The sequence below is a fragment of the Symphalangus syndactylus genome, chromosome X (assembly GCF_028878055.3).
Source record: "Symphalangus syndactylus isolate Jambi chromosome X, NHGRI_mSymSyn1-v2.1_pri, whole genome shotgun sequence".
NCBI classification, from domain to species: Eukaryota; Metazoa; Chordata; class Mammalia; order Primates; family Hylobatidae; genus Symphalangus; species Symphalangus syndactylus.
The window spans coordinates 104779322-104797583 of NC_072447.2; the positions used below are offsets into that span (position 1 = coordinate 104779322).

Here is an 18262-nt window from a genome sequence, read left to right on the forward strand (position 1 = left end):
TAATGCAACTTGAAAGGCAGGCACTCGGTAGAGAAGGAGTAGGAACATGCCTAGGAGGCTGATCAAAAGCACCCTAGCCTGAAAATCCCACTGCTGCAATCACTTCTTTGGGCCATGACATTGGTTTCCCAAAGATGTCAGTTAAAATGTCACCATGTCCTCCAGGATGGATAAATGCCTTAAGACATTAGCACCCACCATTACTACTCTAGTCAGGAAGAACTTACCATGTTGGTTGCTGATCCCTTAAGAGTAATTGAAAAGAATAATAATTCCTAAGTAGACAAACATGGATTTGAATCCTAGCTCTGTCATTTAGTGTTCACGTGGCCCTGGGCAAGCTCCCCTAAGCTCTCTGAGTCTCAATTTATTTGTGTATAAAATGTAGATATCATTATTTACTACATAAGTTGCTGTAAGGATAAAATGGGCTAATGTTTGTAAAGTGTCTTGCACATAGTAAGTGCTCATGAAAAGTCTTGGTCCCTTAAGCACTAGCACGCCCCACTCTGCCCAGGTCTTGAATGTCCACATTAAATGAGTTGCCCACAAAAAAATGGTAAATGGATGGAAGTGTCAGATATGTGCAAGTAGGTTATTTGTCAACGTGTAGAAAGGTTAAGACCTGAAACTCTCAGGGAATACCTCTCTGCTCCCATCCTAGAGAATTTTGTTCTCGCGATAAGAGCCCCATCCCTTTACAAGTGGTGGCAGTGCATTCAAGGTGTACCTCTCTAAGGCATGTCTATACCCCCAAAGCAAAATAATAAAAATCGTTACTCGTATCTTTGTCTCTGGAGCAGGTATCATCTCCTGTTGGAGAATGCCCTCTTACATATCAATTCCCACCATGGTTTCTTGACTTCACACACAGCATGTCAGTGACATATATAAGATGTGTCACAAGCACTTTGGATAGTTTTATAAGGTGTTTTGTTTTATAAATTTGTTGATTTGAGGTTATGCCTATAATCTTGCCACTCTCCCACACTTAGGCAGAGTTACTGGTGTCGTCAATGACCTTGGATATGTCTGTGTTGCATATGTAAATGCCCTTCATCATGTGAGACTTTATTTTCTCTTGCTCATTCCTTGGAGGATCTTATTTTACGATGGAGTTGCCATTTCCTTTCCAGCCCCTCCCCCTGAAAAAAAGGTAGTTGAAATGGGGTCAAAGAAACTTATTTTCTTTGTGTTTTTGGTGTGAACTACCTCAGAAGCACTCATATAGCCTCCTATGACTTAATGTCCTCCAAGCCAGTGACAGAGCAGCCTCCTTCCCATATGCCTTTATGAACATCTGGGAGTCTGCGTGAACATCTGTACATACATCAGTATATGTGACTCCATGTGTCCCAGCATGTCTGTGCTTGCACAGATGCAACACCTGTTAAACTACAGTACCAAATTGTCTGATGCAACACCTGTTAAACTACAGTACCAAATTGCTGGCTATTGCTGTGGCTTTAGGGCTAATTCTGGAGAATAAGATGCAATCTCAATTTAATACAGGTGGATAGAGATAACAGGAAGATGGAGATCCAGGGAGACAGTAGATTTCCTTGAGATCATTTTTAATTGTCCGGAGAGAATAGGTCATGCTGAAGCAATTTAGCCTTTAACCACTAACGGCACCATTCGGAAATGTTCTGCCGTGCTCCTGTTTTTCCTCTACTCTGACTTTTTTTCTGCCGGTCGCAGGCAGAATGAATACTTACAGCCCAAGTGCTAAGTCCCAGAGAATAATGGCTTGGATAAAGAAAGCTTGTCAGGGCTTTCTCTGCAGCCTTGTTCCGTGCGAAGGCAGAGCCTCTCCTGTTGCTTCACTTTCAAACCTGAAGGCATCAAAGGGGCAGCCAGGTCATCTTTGTTTTAAACTCTCTTTTCCCCTGCTGTCAGCCTCTACTATTTCTCACCTTTTTTTTTAAATTAATTCTTCAGAGAAGTCTCACTGTGAAGTTGCCCTGACGTGATTTATTTTAAAGAATGGCTTTAGCGCTCTTGTTTAAAGTACCATCCAGGAAAGTCTTTACCATTCCTGATATGTATGGGTCTCCCTCCTTAGGCAACGGTATTCACTGGGGTAGGAAGGAGAGGAGGTGCTCAGGAAACAGCTGGAACCTGCTAGAGGAAGGGCCCCCCCACTTAGTTGGAGGTCGTGAATGCTGTGAAATGGAAAAGGCAAAAGGATCCCTTGGGGTCTGAACATCAATGACTCCACTAAGGACTGGTGACCTCTTAGGTCTAAGAGTCGCTTCCCGGGAGCCAACAAACACTCTCTGAAACACATTCCACCAAACACTCAATAATTTTTCCATAATAGCCTTTAATACTAAAATGCATTAAATTTTTGAAGCAGAGAAAACACATTTAAAGGGGGAAACAGAGAACCACCAGATAAAAGGAAACAATGTGGCAGATAACACCATTTGAAACATAACTGTAATAATTTAATAAAGCTGCTTTATCATCTTCATAAAATAGACAGTGGTGATTCTTTTTTGTCTTTTTTCTTTTTACAATGATTCAGTCACTGTGAAAATGTACATAACATACAGATCAGCATATACAACAATTTCATCTTCATATAATCAGCAACAGAGACTGCTTAATGAGACATACTGTACTTGCATCCCTCTAAATTTCCACCCTGGTTTGACAGGTAAACAGTAATAGTGTCATCAGGCTCATTCCCCTCACTAGAGGAGCGAAGGCGTAAGCCTTTTGCAACTAATACCTTAGCATTCAAATAGCACAAGGAGGTATTTGTTGCTGATTTCTAGCTCAAGCTAGTCTGGCTCTTGGTCATTAAAGTCTGTATCCTAGCCTTCCTCAGCTGAACGCCAGCCAGTGCCAGTAAAAATCTACTTAACCAGTGCTGTAATGGTGTTAGCTGGTTTGTTTGCTAAGGTTGACAGCAACTTTCAGTTAGTAACAAGGTCATCTTGAATTGCCAACACAGCTGGAGCAACAGTCAGCATCGTCAGTTTTCCCTAATGACCTACAATGCTTTCCAATCAAGATCAGCTGTTTGTGGGTTATTCTTTACCAAGAGCGCCTTCCAATCTATATATCAGACAAGGTGGTAAATTTTCTTTGTTTCACAAAAGCAATATGATTCCTATTTGAAATTAATTCACTTTTGCACAACAAGTGACCCACAAGCCAATTCCAGCGGCACAAGAAAACAAAGAGAGCTGCAACAACTTCATTAGGACAATGTGTTTTGCTCTGGAATATTTCATTATCAATATAAAGCCACCCGGTCCCAGCCCCACCCCCACACATCCCCTTTGAATATTACTTTGTTACATACTTAAACTAAAGAACAACATCTCAATACACTTCAGTGTCAGCAGATACAATTTGACTCATGAAATGACATCCTTAAATGTAATTTTACCAAGAAGGCAAACACTAGGACTGTATACAATGGATTTCTTAAGCTCACTTATGCCAGTTTTTCAAAGTCAATAAGGGTCTTACTACCCGGGGTAAAGAGCCAAGTGGACCAAACTTGTCAGAATGCTTTGGGGGAACATTCAACATCAAAATGATCCCCAGAAAGTGGATTGGAATTCCAGCCAGAACTGCTATTATGTACAATAATAATCCTTTTCCACTCTGGATGCCCAATCGAGCTATCCCCTTCACCCTGCCTCTCCCTAAACTGCCCTTTGTCCTTGCTGCTTCAAGTGGACCACTTTGTTTTGCTTTTTTTAATGTGATAGGGCTATAGGGAAAAGTCAGCTAAACTCCCTGCATAAAATCAGTCAGTCATATGCTGAAGTAACACTATCAAGATGATACTCTGAGTGGTTCCAATTTTCAGAGATCTAAATTGTATTTTTTAAAAATATTTCTGATTAGAGATCAGTGATCACTAAGTGAACAAATTTGTCTAAATGAACACCTTAGGTGCAATTTTGGATGAAGAAGTATACCTGTCTGGGGAATTGCCAAAGCAGTTATCATTAAAGCATGTCACACTTCAACACCAACTCCTCCTTAAAAGGGACATCAGAATAAATGGAATAGAACTCCCTAGGACTTAGGAACCGAAATCACTCCCTTGAGTTTACGTGTGCAACATGTTTAGAGAACGAAAAGGAAGAATATTTGGCCCTGTGGACCTTGTAGCTTTTCACCAGACATACCGAAAAGGAGAAGGTGGGGTGGGGTGGGGGGGACATGAGCCAAAGGGAAATTTAGGATCCTTGCTCAGAATGCCTATTTGCAGATACAGCCTGCCTACAAAACCAGTTTACAAAGCCCTCCTAGTATGCACTTGTGCTTCTGAGAGGACTCATGCATCAGACAATTGTGGGGAAAAATATTTCCTTAATGAGAGGAATTCTCTGAACATGCTCAGTGAGGTTTGGAAGCCAAAAAAATCTGACTGCCCACTGAGAACAAAGTATTTGGATAGGGAAGAAGGATGGATCTATAGCTTGAAGATGAATTATGAAAAGAAATGAAGAAAACCCAAGAGAAAAGCAAAATCAATGCCAATGCCACTCTAACCATTTAAAACTTGGCTGGTAAGAGGCATGGCAGCCAGTGGCCTCTCTGGCTCAACAGCCACGTGACAATTAATGTTCCCACTTTCCACAGTCTTTTCTGCTCCCTGGTTCCCACTGAACATAGCAAGAAATACACCTGTAGAAAACTGTGAAGTCTGACTGCAAAGTGACCTTGAAATGGCAGCTAATAACATAATATCAGGATGGATCAGGGTGAGAAACAGTCTAAATTCTATAGGCAGCCATCATAACTTAAAGGGGAAATTTTTAAAATTTTTTTAATGTGTTAATCAAATAGTCACTTGCAAAGAGAAATAAATACTTAATTCAAAATCCACTACCAAAATGAAATAAATCAGAGGGAGAAAACTGTATGAGAGGCAATGAAACGAGGAAAAATGAAGATGTTATGGTAATTCATCCTTAATTGTGTCAGTTTCAGAGGGAAATTTGCAGCCACACCAATATTTTGCATGAGGTAGTATTCAGCACTGAATAAGAAATAAGGATGGATTTGTAGCTTCATTATACGTTCTTTTTCAGAAATGTTCTCCCCTACCTAACCCCATCCCTACTGCCTTACCCACCCCCTCCCTCAAAACCCTTCTCCCTCCCATAAAAGAAAATATTCCTAGTAATGTGTAAAGCTAGGAACTCAGGCAAAAATAAGTAAAACATTCAAAAGAGCTGACTTATCTACCTAAACTTAAGAAAATAAATCCTCTTTTGCATTCTAGTGCTCTAACCTCTAGGCCTTCTCTCTGTGTACTCCTGAATTTCAAAAAATGAAACAAATGAAAACAGAACCATAAAACTTGTTTCTCTAGAAACAACTCTCTTAAGACCAAGGCAGAACAAAGGTGACATATTTCTTTAGTTTATTTTTAAATAATGAACTCTTAGGCTGCAAAAATACTATGTTGGCTAGTGAATATTAATAAACAAAAGATAAATGGGGGAGTTAGAGGAATGTTAAAAGAGAAAAAAAGGATCTACAGTGTGTTAATTTAAAAAGGGTGTATTCCTAGCCTACAGCAAAAAGAGTTGGCTAAATCTAAAGGATTTTTATTTTAATATTTTCTTGTTCACATTTTTAATCAAAAAAGTATTAGTCATAAAAAGACGAGTTCAAGTGTCTGAGTGTCTCCGTCTAGAAGGCACAGTAATTGGATTAGCGATGCTGTTACCTGTCTTTTCCAAAATGTACACTTTGTACTGCTTACTCTATCCCTACGTATAAGCCTAAGATACAGAGCAACATGGAGTTCTCAATTCCAGCCCATGACGTGCTTTGCAGTCTAATTCTAATCATGATTGGGAAACACTGAATCAGGAAGTGTGTGTCTGAAGAGATGCTAATTTAGATCTTAAAATAGATTCAGTCATCTTCGGTTTTAGATGATTGGAGAGAGGGAATTTCTAAGCCTGGAAACATAACTTCAGGAGCAACTTTCCTGTTCAGGGCCTGAAAATTTAAAAGATGGATGTCATAAAACTTTCAGCACAGTATTTCTGACAACTGCAAATTAGATAGCAGCCTATCCAAAAATGACTTTCTGCAATGATCTATCATGGACCTGGGCAGACCACTGAAAGGCAGGAAAAATACTTTGCTAAGTGGTGAGCAATCACTACATGAGTTAAAAAACGTGAGTATTCTCCAAGTTCTCAATCTATATGCATGGTGTTGCTCATTCATTTGCTGTCTCAGTTGTTTGCACTTTGTTTTTGTCTGTAGTTTTATTTTTTTTTTAAGAAAAAGAAAACACCAACTTTTAAAAGCCTTTTGCCATCACCACACACATAGCAATTTGCAATATCAAATACAACAATAGCACAGCTAGCAAAAGGGTTTTTAAAGCAGGGGTGTCCACAGCAAAGTAGCGGCATTGGGAAGTACTCGAGCTTCAGAAACAACCTTTTGGGGGCTCAATTTCACATCACTGAATCAATGAATAGTACACAATAAATGACCATTAATTTGTCTACACTACAAAAAACAGTGGCGAGCTTACTAAAGGTGTCCAGAGCTTTTTTTTTTTTCACTTTTTGCTTTTTTAAATGTAATCCTCCACAAACAATGGTAATTTATATTATAATTTTGACATAGAAAAATATATAAATTCAAACACTTAATACATAATACTTTTCACAACTGAATTTGTCTCTGTTCCCCCAACATCAAGGCCCCACGAACAACTCAAGCCAAAGCTAATTTGCTCCAACTGAACACCCCTGCTGCCTGTTGAAACAAGGGACTGTCACGGAATGATAGTCATCTATAAACAATACATTTAGGAAAAGCTCTGAAATACAGCCACTCAAGAACCAACCATTGGTGAGCAATTAAAACAAGAAGCTCCTGCTTCTTCACTAGCCAGTGTGGTTTCTTTCTCTTCCCGGAGACTGGTTTAGAGAACGATATCCTTCAGACGCTTCACACCAGGGGACTCTTTGTCGCGACCTTCCTTCAGAATGGGGTTGACCTCATGCATGACTTTCTCGCTGTCAGCTCCACGGGGCTCAGCTTCAGAGGGACGAGTAGGGCCATTGTTGACATTGTTGACATACTGCTCCAGATCACGGGCCGGGGGAGCCAGGGCAATGGTGTAAGACACGGAAGGCTTGGTGGGCAGAGAGCTCTTGAGGTGGAGGGGGGAGGTGACAGGGCTAATCGCCTCACAGCCATTGCCTGCCTCCCGGATAACGCTGTTGACCTTGGGGCTGCAGATGGTCACATCGACAGTCCTCTTGCCTTTCAGGGTAGGCCTCTCCTCAGCCGGGTGGTCACTGACATCTTTCCCAAAGGTTGCGAAAGTCCGTTTGGTGGGGCCGCAGTCATCATAAGCCTCAACATCAGCAGCAGTAGCTTCAATAGACAGCGCGATGATGTTCCTCACATGCTCAGGGGACTTGGAACGGATGGGCATGGGGTTCCGGGGCATCCAGCACCTGTCAGAGTGGCCAAGAATCCGGCATTCTTCCCGGCAATGAAATCCTTCATTCTGATCTGTTTGGAAAAAAGAAAATATCAATTTCATCAGCTTTTCCCAGGAATCACTGTTACTCCCCAGTGTTCTGGTTTCTTAGATATCCACAGAACCTTGTGGGAAATGGCACTTTTAGGTAGTCCTTTATTGCCTTTTGGGACAAGTGTGAAGAATTGGATTTTTTTAAAAGGCTGTAGATCTCCCTCTATGTACATCCTTTTTAAGGTTCCCACTACTGACAAAACGAAAAACCTAAAGGGAAACACGTTATGATGAAAATACATATATATTCTAAAGTTCATCTGGAGTGTCAAGGTGCTGAGAGTCAGCATTTTAATCAACAACTCCTGCTAAAAATCACCTGCGTTTGAAACTGGATTCAGCAGACGAGGGAGTGGAGGCAGGGAAGGGAATCCAACAGTCAGTATATTTAAGAAGCCTTGGCCATATTTTTGAACAACAGCACTGCCAAACACCCTTCCACCCTACCCATCACTGATACACAGTGCTTAATTTAAGTTTAGATTGATATCCTACTCTCTGTGAAAGCCCAATCATACCCCTTCTTTTTGACCACCAGTCCCACCAGCCAATCTCCTCACTATGCCACTTCCATGACTTGATTTCCCATCAGAAGGAATAAACTGAGATCCCTTCTTTCCAGCTGACCCATAAGCTTCAATTGGCCCTATGCAAACATCAGTCACATGTTGGTCATTGTTAATTAGACCCAACTAGCCATCCCTTCTTATCTTTCTTATCTGCAGTTTTGTTAGAGAAATATTTCTTAAAGAAATCCTTCATGGATTATTTTAACTCCATCCTGGAAGATCTCAGCAGTTACAATTCATAATTATCGGGGAGACATAGATTTATCTTTCCAGGTCAGGTTCACTAAGGGTTAAAGCTTCAATTTGGCTCTCAGAGAGGCTTACTGCACAGGCTTTACCAAGGCATGGACCCAGGGTTAACTTCTGCCTGTCACTGGAAAACTGTTCATCTCAATGTTTGTTTTATAGCCCTAGTTTTCCAGATCTATTTATATTTACGTTACATTCTTACAAGAGGATGACCTAATGAAAATTTTCATCACATTGCACAATGCATCAAAATATGAGCAGCTTAACATTTACAGAAAATACATATATATATACACATATGTATATAGAATATATATATTTATGTTGTGACTGATTTTTTGCAGGGGGAAGATGTCTGCAATTCAGAGTCTTACTTGGCATCAGTCTATATATAACACATCTTCCTTGTATACTTGTACTTCTATATTTTTGGTGTTTTTTGTTTGCTTCTTCATTGTTTTTAAAGAGTAAATGGCATAGCAAAGCAAGGTACTGCTATGCCTCATTCATCAAATGTTCTTTGGTGAAGGGGCACAAGGCAGAGGGCTCAAGGAATAGTGGTTGAGTTGGCTGTACACTTCATTGTTTGGAGGAAAGACATTAGAAGGCTGTTAAATATCAAGGACCTAATCCAAGCTAAATCCAGATTTCAACACAATTCTGGGCATGGCCCTTGACCTCATTTAAGCTACTTAAAAGCAAACTAAAGACAAGACCTCTTCAGTGTACCTGGACATAATTTGCCAATTTATATTTAAGATGGACACTTTCATCCCCCCTTTCAGTGCTGGGCAATGAAACACTCAGAATTTTGCACAGTGGAACCAAATAACAAATGAACAACATCGCGAACAGGGAAAGTGCCTTCCCTGTTCAGGACAATGTTTCTGCAAACTCCAGCTCAGTTCCACATCAGGCTGCATGGCCACTTCTGCAAAATGAAAGGTCTGTCAAGGCCCTTTCTCTGCCCTTTCCCTGCAAACTCTCTGTGTTGCCATCTGATACCCTGTTATCATTCAACATGCATGTACCTGGGAGGCAGAAAATATGAAAGTAAGGGAAGCTTTTGGGATATACTTGAGAAGCACTTTGTGTAGACTAAACAGTATGAGTGGAAGAGTTAGTTGATCTACTTTTAATCAGTTTCCTCCAAATATAGTGCTTTCCACAGGAGGTCCCAAGATCCCTTCAGTAGAACAGAAGTCACATCTTTAGGGTTTCCCAGTAAGCTGTTTTCGCCTCTTCATCTCTTCCAAGGCCTATCTTGTAACTTTCCAAATAATACCTCTAAAAAATTAGTGAGAGTGTTTCAGGGTAGAGAGAGTAAGCAGGTGCAGGTGGGGGGAAAGTTCAATAAATTATTTCCATTTCTACAAATCAGAGTAAAAATCCCTGGAAGCCAGCAAAAAAAATGTCCAGAAGGCTGTAAGATCTCTGTCCTTTTTGTCCCTAACTGAAAGGCATAAAAGCATAAAGACCTAACCCTTGAGCCCTGAAATCATGGACATATGACCAACTAAGAGAAGAAAATCCCAGCCAAGATTAACAGTGATATTTCAGGCCACTTGCTCACACTTCTAGAGCAGAACAGTAGTGAAGTACAATTGAGTAGAATCTGCCCAATGTCCTCAACATGAAGCTCTTATTTCTTTGAGTTTTTTAATATGAAGTGACTGTCCTCTAATTTTGAGATTTAGTTTTTTTCAACACCATTCAATAGGAGAATACCACCCATGTGTCACCCTGAATCCAAGTACAATGCTCCTTCCCTACACTAGGCTGCCTCAAATGAACAGCATGAGGAGACTTGGATCCCCAGAATACAGGGAGGGAGAATAGAGAGCCCAGAGACAGACACCTCCAAGATCTTACAAATCTTGGAAGACCAGAGCAGGGACTTCAATCTTCTCTGAGGTTTCTCTGTATAGATAGTACTTGCCTTCAGCTGACCCACTGTCTAAATGAAACAATCACTGTTGGGAAAAGGGAAACGTAGACTAACTCAGGACACACCCAACAATGCAATCAGTCTAAGCCTCCCCACCAAGTTCACTGAGCCTACCTCAGCTCCATATGAGCTGGAATCATATGAAGTTTTCTCAGATTACTTATGTAAACTTATTATATGCACTGCCCTTCCTCACGCAAGTGAAGACTTGAATCCAAGAGACTCTTTTACTCGCAACGTCTCATCCTTGGCTTGGATCTGATACCTATATTTTTTTTAAGTCCTTACCAAGGGCACTGAGTTACTGTTTCTTATTTTTGTGTTTCAGATATTTTGTGACATTTTTGTCTATACAGTTACAATGAAGTCTAACTCAGCTTAAATATGTTTATAGCCACTTTATATATGAAATAAAAATTGTTAATATAGACAGGCAGGAAGAGCATCTCTGCCCAGCACAGGGTAATTTACATTCATAAATATACTGCAGATGAATTACGTTTCAAAAATCAAAATTTCAGTTTAGTAAAGAAATTGTGTAGTAAATGTGAGAAAGTCACAATACAAAGCCCTTTAAAAACAGCAATGAAGACAGACCAGATGTAAAAAAATAAAAATTAAAAAGACTACTTCTGTAATTGCATAGGACTTGTAAAGATTATGTGCCAGCCCTCATGTAGTATAGTGGCTGGGAATGGAGCTATGAGACTAGAGAAGAACCATTTTGTAGCATCACAAACTGTCAAGGTGCTGGCTCCAGCTTATATAGAGAGGTGGGCTAACAATTCACTAATTTCCTGCTGAGATTCTTCTTATGAGCCTATTTGTGACTTGATACTTTGTTACATTTTTATCTGAAAGTTCTGACCTGAACCTAGGCAAAGCAAAATATGGCATTCTAAAATCCACATATAGTTGTGGAAATTGATGTATAGATGAATGAAGGCAGGTGTCTTTAATTTAAACATACTCATGATTAGGGTTGACTGATGAATTTGTAAATTGGTTTCCCTGCTTCTGAAGTTGTCCCTAGGATTTGCAAAAGAAACAAGAAAAACAGAGTGCATAAATTTGGAAGAGGAACACAAATCTTGAGATCAGAGAACTCCTTAGTTCAAAACAAATCTGATTATTTTAGACCATAAAAAATACAGAAAAAAGTGAAAGTTTCTTCAATCTACATAGTAGTAAGTATTTGGTGGTCGCAATTTGTCATCAGGAAACTTGGTGAGAGAATTTCAAAACCCCTGGAAAAAAAAAAATTTAAAGCATCAGTCTTGTGAGGGTACAAGAGGCAAAAGAGGCAGTAAGGCAGTAATGACAAGTCATGATGGATTAAGGAAGTAATTCAAACAGAAAAAGACCAGAATATGTTATTTTGTGCAGATAATAGCAAAACTTTATGCAGCAATTACTACTCTCCTCAGGACATGAAACTGCCATCTCCTCAGATGTGGGCAAACAACGTACTTCCACACTAGAAAGAGCCTACCCATGGTCCCCACCAAAGTAATAAAAGAAAATGATGAAAACATCATTTCAGGCTTTGCTAAAACTTTCCAAGTCCTGGTGGAATAGAAGAGCTAAGAGGCTCTGCTGGGTTTGTATAGATATCCAGTCACAATGGATGTGTTCGATAATGCTGGCAGTTCTTTACCGTGATTCAGAGTTTGGGTGTATTAACTCAAAGATCCTAATGATCACAGACAAAAATCCAGCACTAAAATAGTTCAAGGTTACAGTTACAAGAGCAGTATGTTTCCTCTTCAGAAATAATCTGCAATCAATGAAGCAGAAAGAAAAAGTTAAAGTGAGTGCCAGTTCCTGAGAGCTCAAGTAGTTGGCTACTTCTAAGTGGCAGCAGTAATAGAACCAACAAGCAAGTGATGTGTATATCAGACAAGCTTCCTGAATTGTACTCTTATACATCTACTTAGTTTATTCTGCATCACCTCATGAACAAGACAATCTGTAACCAAAGCAGGGCCATTTTTTGTGAGATATAATTGAAGAGATTATGGCAATGATTATGAAGAAGGTTAGTGCTGTTAAAATTGGTCACATGTGCCTAAACGAGGAAACATAATTGTTGAGAAGTGCACCACCCACCCTTGACCTATCTAACTCCTACTCTATGAAGCAGAGATAACTAATTGCCTGCCAAATATCTTTATCTGTTTTTGTTAAATAGAAACAAAGCCCCATTTCTGTTAGGGATGGCAATGTGCTCAGCTAAAAGAAACTACATTTCACAGGCTCCCTTGTAGACATGTAATATAAGATTGGACCAACGTTATAAAGCAAGATGTTAAGAAAATTCCTTAAAAGGGGAGAGCTGACTTAGGTAAGAGACTATTTTGTCTTTATTCCTTCCTGCTTTGTCCTGTCTGGAATGGAGACATAATGACTGGTGCTGCAACATCCGTCTGACTACCATGAGGCAACCCTGAAGATAGAAGCCATGTGCCTGTGGGTGGCAAAATAGAAAGATATAAGGACCTTGGGTTATTAAAGATACTGTAGAGCTACCCTCACCGGACTTGAACTTCTTTAATAAGAGGAAAAATAAATCTCTCTTATTTAAGGCATTGATTTATTTTCTTTAGTAGGAGAGGGGTGTCTTTATTACTAGCGGTTAAACACAATTCATGATTAATATATTATCCCTGAAGTCTCCACTTAAATTTCACTTCCCCAGGGAGTCCTTCTGTGATCCTTTAGACTAAGATAGATCTCATAGCATTTCCCTTTTATAACATTCATCACACGCGTAATTACAGTTGACCCTTGAACAACATGGGTTTGAAACTGCATGGGTCCACTTACATGTAGGTTTTTAAAAATAAATATGGTCAGCCCTCTGTATCTACAGGTTCTGCATCTGCCACAAAATGTGAATAGAAAATACAACATCTGTGGGATGCAAAACCCTCAGATTTGTAGGACCGCCTTTTCATTTATCCACAGGTTCCACCAGATTCCCCACGGCAAACTGCAGGACTTGAGCACGCACAGATTTTCGTCTCCTCAGGAGTCCTGGAACCAATCCTCCATGGATGCCAAGAGACAACTGTACTTGTTTCATGTCTATATTTTCTGCTACCTTTTAAGCTCTGGATGAGCAAAGATTACATCTGTCTCAGCCTAGCAAAGCATCCAGCACAGAGCTGTCAATTAAACTGTCAATAATAGTTTAATTTAATTGAATGAAAAATGCACAGAAAGAAGGAAGAATATTGGTCAACACCCCAGATACTGTCCTGCTCCAGATACTGTGCAACTCCTAAAAGTGGAAATAACTATTTTATCATAAACACTACAGAAACCTACAAAGTAAACTATGTAGCTTTGTCAGAGGCGTAAAGTAAATTTAGAACTTGAGAAACATTAAGTGTCCTCTTAGCCTCTGTGTGGTTTCCTGCACACTATATACAGGTGTTAGAGAGATCTAGTACCCTCTAACATCCCGTTGAAAATACATCTGCCATAGACCTGCAAGTTTTCTATCCTAATAATAGTTAACAGTGCTGTCTCCTGCACTATTATCAATCCCATCTCTGTAATTTAACAAGGCAAGTAAAGCAGCAACGGGATCAATGGAAAAGAAAGGAAGGAAGGAAGGAAGGAAGGAAAATATTACCAAGGCTTTAGGCATTTTATTTTGGTTTTGATATGTTTGATATCTTGAGGATTGGGCTTATTTGGGTGTTTAGATACCATATGGAAAATATCTGTTATGTATCTAGCAAAAATTCAATATGGGCATAATGACCAGTTCCTAGAGCCCTTCCAGGCTGTAATGTTGCAGGGGGTTTACAGTCATATTCTAAAGTAAAATTTTAGCAAAAAAAAAAAAAAGATGGAATTCCATCTGTAAAACATTCAAGGGAACACCAGTGAAAGCTGAGATATCTGTAGACACTCATGAACCAATGATACCAAGCTATCCTGTAGTCACTCTGTGACAAGAAGCACATCACAAATTACACTACAAACAACTACTTGTCTCTTTCTCACTCCCTTCTTCCCTTTTTTCCAGCAATTTTCTCCACTTTTGGTTGCTCCCTAAAACTTTCTTTTTGTTCTCCTGTTCCCTAGCCTCCTCCTTGTTAGCAGCCCTCCCCTACAACACTATGGAATGACAGACAGACATCAGGCAGAAGGTAAAGGATGCCAGCACTGATTGGCATTCAAAACACCTATGTGGTATTACTTGACAGATGCCAAAGAAGTGCTATCCAAGAACCAGCCCTTGTAGCATGGAGAAAAATTTCCACATTTTTCATTCATCTGGATACATGCATTAAAAAATGCCTGTTAAAATAAGATGATCCAGCATCCACCCTATAGTACTGCAGCTGATACACTCTTGAAAGCGCCACCTCCTGGCTGGAGGCCAATCAACACAAAACCACTGCACTAAACAAAAATACAGCCAAAGACCCTCACAGAGTCCACTTCACTCTCCTGCTACCTCCACTGGAGCAGGTGCCAATATCCACGGCTGAAAGATCTGAAGACAGATCATGTCACAGGACTCTTTGCAGACACTCCCCAGTACCAGCCCATAGCCCAGTAGCTCCTCTGGGTGGCTAGACCCAGAAGTGAAATAGCAATCACTGTAGTTCGGCTCTCAGGAATCCCCATCCCTAGGGGAAGGGGGAGAACACCACATCAAGCGAGCACCCCATGGGACAAAAGAATATGAACAGCAGCCCTTGAGTCCTAGATCTTCCCTCTGACACAGTCTACACAAATGAGAAGGAACCAGAAAAAGTATTCTGGTAATATGACAAAACAAGGTTAACACCCCCAAAAGATTATACTAGCTCACTAGCAATGGATCCAAACCAAGGAGAAATCTCTGAATTGCCAGAAAAAAAAATTCAGAAGGTCGATTACTAAGCTAATCAAAGCGGCTCCAGAAAAAGGTGAAGTCCAACTTAAAGGACACAAGATATGAAAGGAAAAGCCTTCAGTGAAATAGATAGCATAAACAAAAAACAATCACAACTTCTGGAAATCAAGGACACACTTAGAGAAATTCAAAATGCACTGGAAAGTCTCAGCAATAGAATTGAACAATAGAAGAAAGAACTTCGGAGCTCAAAGACAAGGATTTTGAATTAACTCAATCTGTCAAAGAAAAAGAAAAAAGAATTTTAAAAGATGAACAAAACCTCCAAGAAGTCTGGGACTATGTTAAGCATCCAAACCAAAAAATAATGGGTGTTCCCAAGGAAGAAGAGAAATCTAAAAGGTTGGAAAACACATTTGAGGGAATAATCGAGGAAAACTTCCCCAGCCTTGCTAGAGATCTAGACATCCAAATACAAGGAGCTCAAAGAACACCTGGGAAATTCATTGCAAAAAGATCATCACCTAGGCACATAGTCATCAGGTTATCTGAAATCAAGACGAAGAAAAGAATCTTAAGAGCTGTGAGGGAAAAGCATCAGGTAACCTATAAAGGAAAACCTATCAAAATAATAGCAAATTTCTCAGCAGAAACCCTACAAGCTAGAAGGGACTGGGGTCCTATTTTTAGCCTCCTTAAATGAAACAATTATCAGCCAAGAATTTTGTATCCAGTGAAACTAAGCTTAATAAATGAAGGAAAGATACAGACTTTTCCAGACAAACGCTGATAGAATTTGCCACTACCAAGCCAGCACTATATGAACTGCTAAAAAGAGCTCTAAATCTTGAAACGAGTCCTTGAAATACATGAAAATAGAACCTCCTTAAAGCATAAATCTCACAGCAACTATATAACAATAACACAATGAAAAAAAGGTATTCAGGCAATAATTTGCACAATGAATAGAATAGCACCTCACATCTCAATACTAATGTTGAATGTAAATGGCCTAAATGCTCCACTTAAAAGATACAGAATGGCAGAACGAATAAGAGTTCACCAACCACGTTTCTGCTGTCTTCAGGAGACTCAACTAACACATAGGGACTCACATAAACTTAAGGTAAAGGAGTTAGAAAAAGATATTCCATGCAAATGGACACCAAAAGTGAGCAGAAATAGCTATTCTTATATCAGACAAATTTTAAAGCAAAGCAGTTAAAAAAAGACAAAAAAGGACATTACATAATGATAAAAGGACTAGTCCAATAGGAAAATATCACAATCCTAAATATATATGCACTTAACGCTGGAGCTCCCAAATTTATAAAATAATTACTACTAGACCTAAGAAATAAGATAGATGACAACACAATAATAGTGGGGGACTTTAATAGTCCACTGACAGCACTAGACAGGTCATCAAGACAGAAAGCCAACAAAGAAACAATGGACTTAAACTATAACCTACAGCAAATGGACCTAACAGGTATTACAGAACATTATACCCAACAACTGCAGAACATACATTCTATTCACCAGCACATGGAACATTCTCCAAGACAGACCATATGATAGGCCACAAAACAAGTCTCAGTAAATTTAAGAAAATCGAAATGATATCAAGTACTCTCAGACCACAGTGGAAAAGCTGGAAATCAACTCTAAAAGAAACCTTCAAAACCATGCAAATACATGGAAGTTAAATAACCTGCTTCTGAATTATCATTGGGTCAACAATGAAACCAAGATGGAAACTGAAAAATTCTTTGAACTGAATGATAATAGTGACCCAACTTATCCAAACCTCTGGGATACAGCAAAAGCGGTACTAAGAGGAAAGTTCATAGCATTAAATGCCTACCTTAAAAAGTCTGAAAAGGCAAAAATAGACAATCTAAGGTCACACCTCATGAAACTGCAGAGACAAGAACAATCCAAATGCAAACCCAGCACAAGAAAAGAAATAACCAAGATCAGAGCAGAACTAAATGAAATTGAAACAAAAGAAATAATACAAAAGATAAATGAAACAAAAACCTGGTTCTTTGAAAAACAGAATAAAACTGATTCACCAAGATTAACCAAGAAAAGAAGAGAGAAGATCCAAATAAGCTCAATTAGAAACAAAACGGGAGCTATTACTACTGATACCACAGAGAAACAGAAGATTATTCAAGGCTACTATGAACACCTTTATGTGCATAAACTAGAAAACCTAGAGGAAATGGATAAATTCCTGGAAATACACAACTCTCCTAGATTAAACCAGGAAGATACAGAAACTCGTAACAGACCAATAATGAGCAGTGAGATTGAAATGGTAATAAAACAATTGTCAACAAAAAGAGTCAGACAGATTCATAGCTGAATTTTATCAGATATTCAAAGAAGAATTGGTACCAATCCTATTTCCACAGGATAGAGAAAGAGGGAATCCTCCCTAAATCATTCTATGAAGCCAGTATCATCCTAATGCCAAAACCAGGAAGGACATAACAAAAAAAAGAAAGCTACAGACCAATATCCCTGATGAATACAGATACAAAAATCCTCAACAAAATACTAGCTGACCGAATCCAACAGCATATCAAAAAGATCATCAACCATGATCAAGTGGGTTTCATACCAGGGATGCAGGGATGGTTTAACATATGCAAGTCAATAAATGTGACATATCACACAAAATTTAAAACAAAAATCACATGATCATCTCAATGGATTCAGACAAAGCATTTGACAAAATCCAGTATCCTTTTATGATTAAAACCCTCAGCAAAATCAGCACAGAAGGGACATAATACCTCAAGGTAACAAGAGCTGTCTATGTCAAACCCACAGCCAACATTATACTGAATGGGGAAAAGTTGAAAACATTCCCCCTGAGAACTGAAACAAGACAAGGATGCCCACTTTCACCACTTCTATTCAACATATTACTGGAAGTCCTAGCCAAAGCAATCTGACAAGAGAAAGAAATAAAGGGCATCTAAATTGGTAAAGAGGAAGTCAAACTGTCACTGTTTGCTGATGATATTATAGTATACCTAGAAAATCCTAATGAGTCATCCAAAAAGCTC

The 18262-nt window shown here is 39.3% G+C and overlaps 1 protein-coding gene across 4 annotated transcripts in view; it reads right to left on the reverse strand.

The window, feature by feature from the left end:
• Positions 1-2306: 2306 nt before the first annotated feature.
• The window catches only part of PCDH19 (protocadherin 19), a 121350-nt gene continuing 105394 nt past the window's right edge, over positions 2307-18262 (reverse strand). For all 4 annotated transcript variants that reach the window (XM_055268491.2, XM_055268489.2, XM_055268487.2 and 1 more), the window contains one exon: positions 2307-7533. In XM_055268491.2, the coding sequence (XP_055124466.1) occupies positions 6935-7533 (599 nt within the window). In that variant the 3' untranslated portion in view covers positions 2307-6934. The remainder of the gene's footprint in view (positions 7534-18262) is intronic.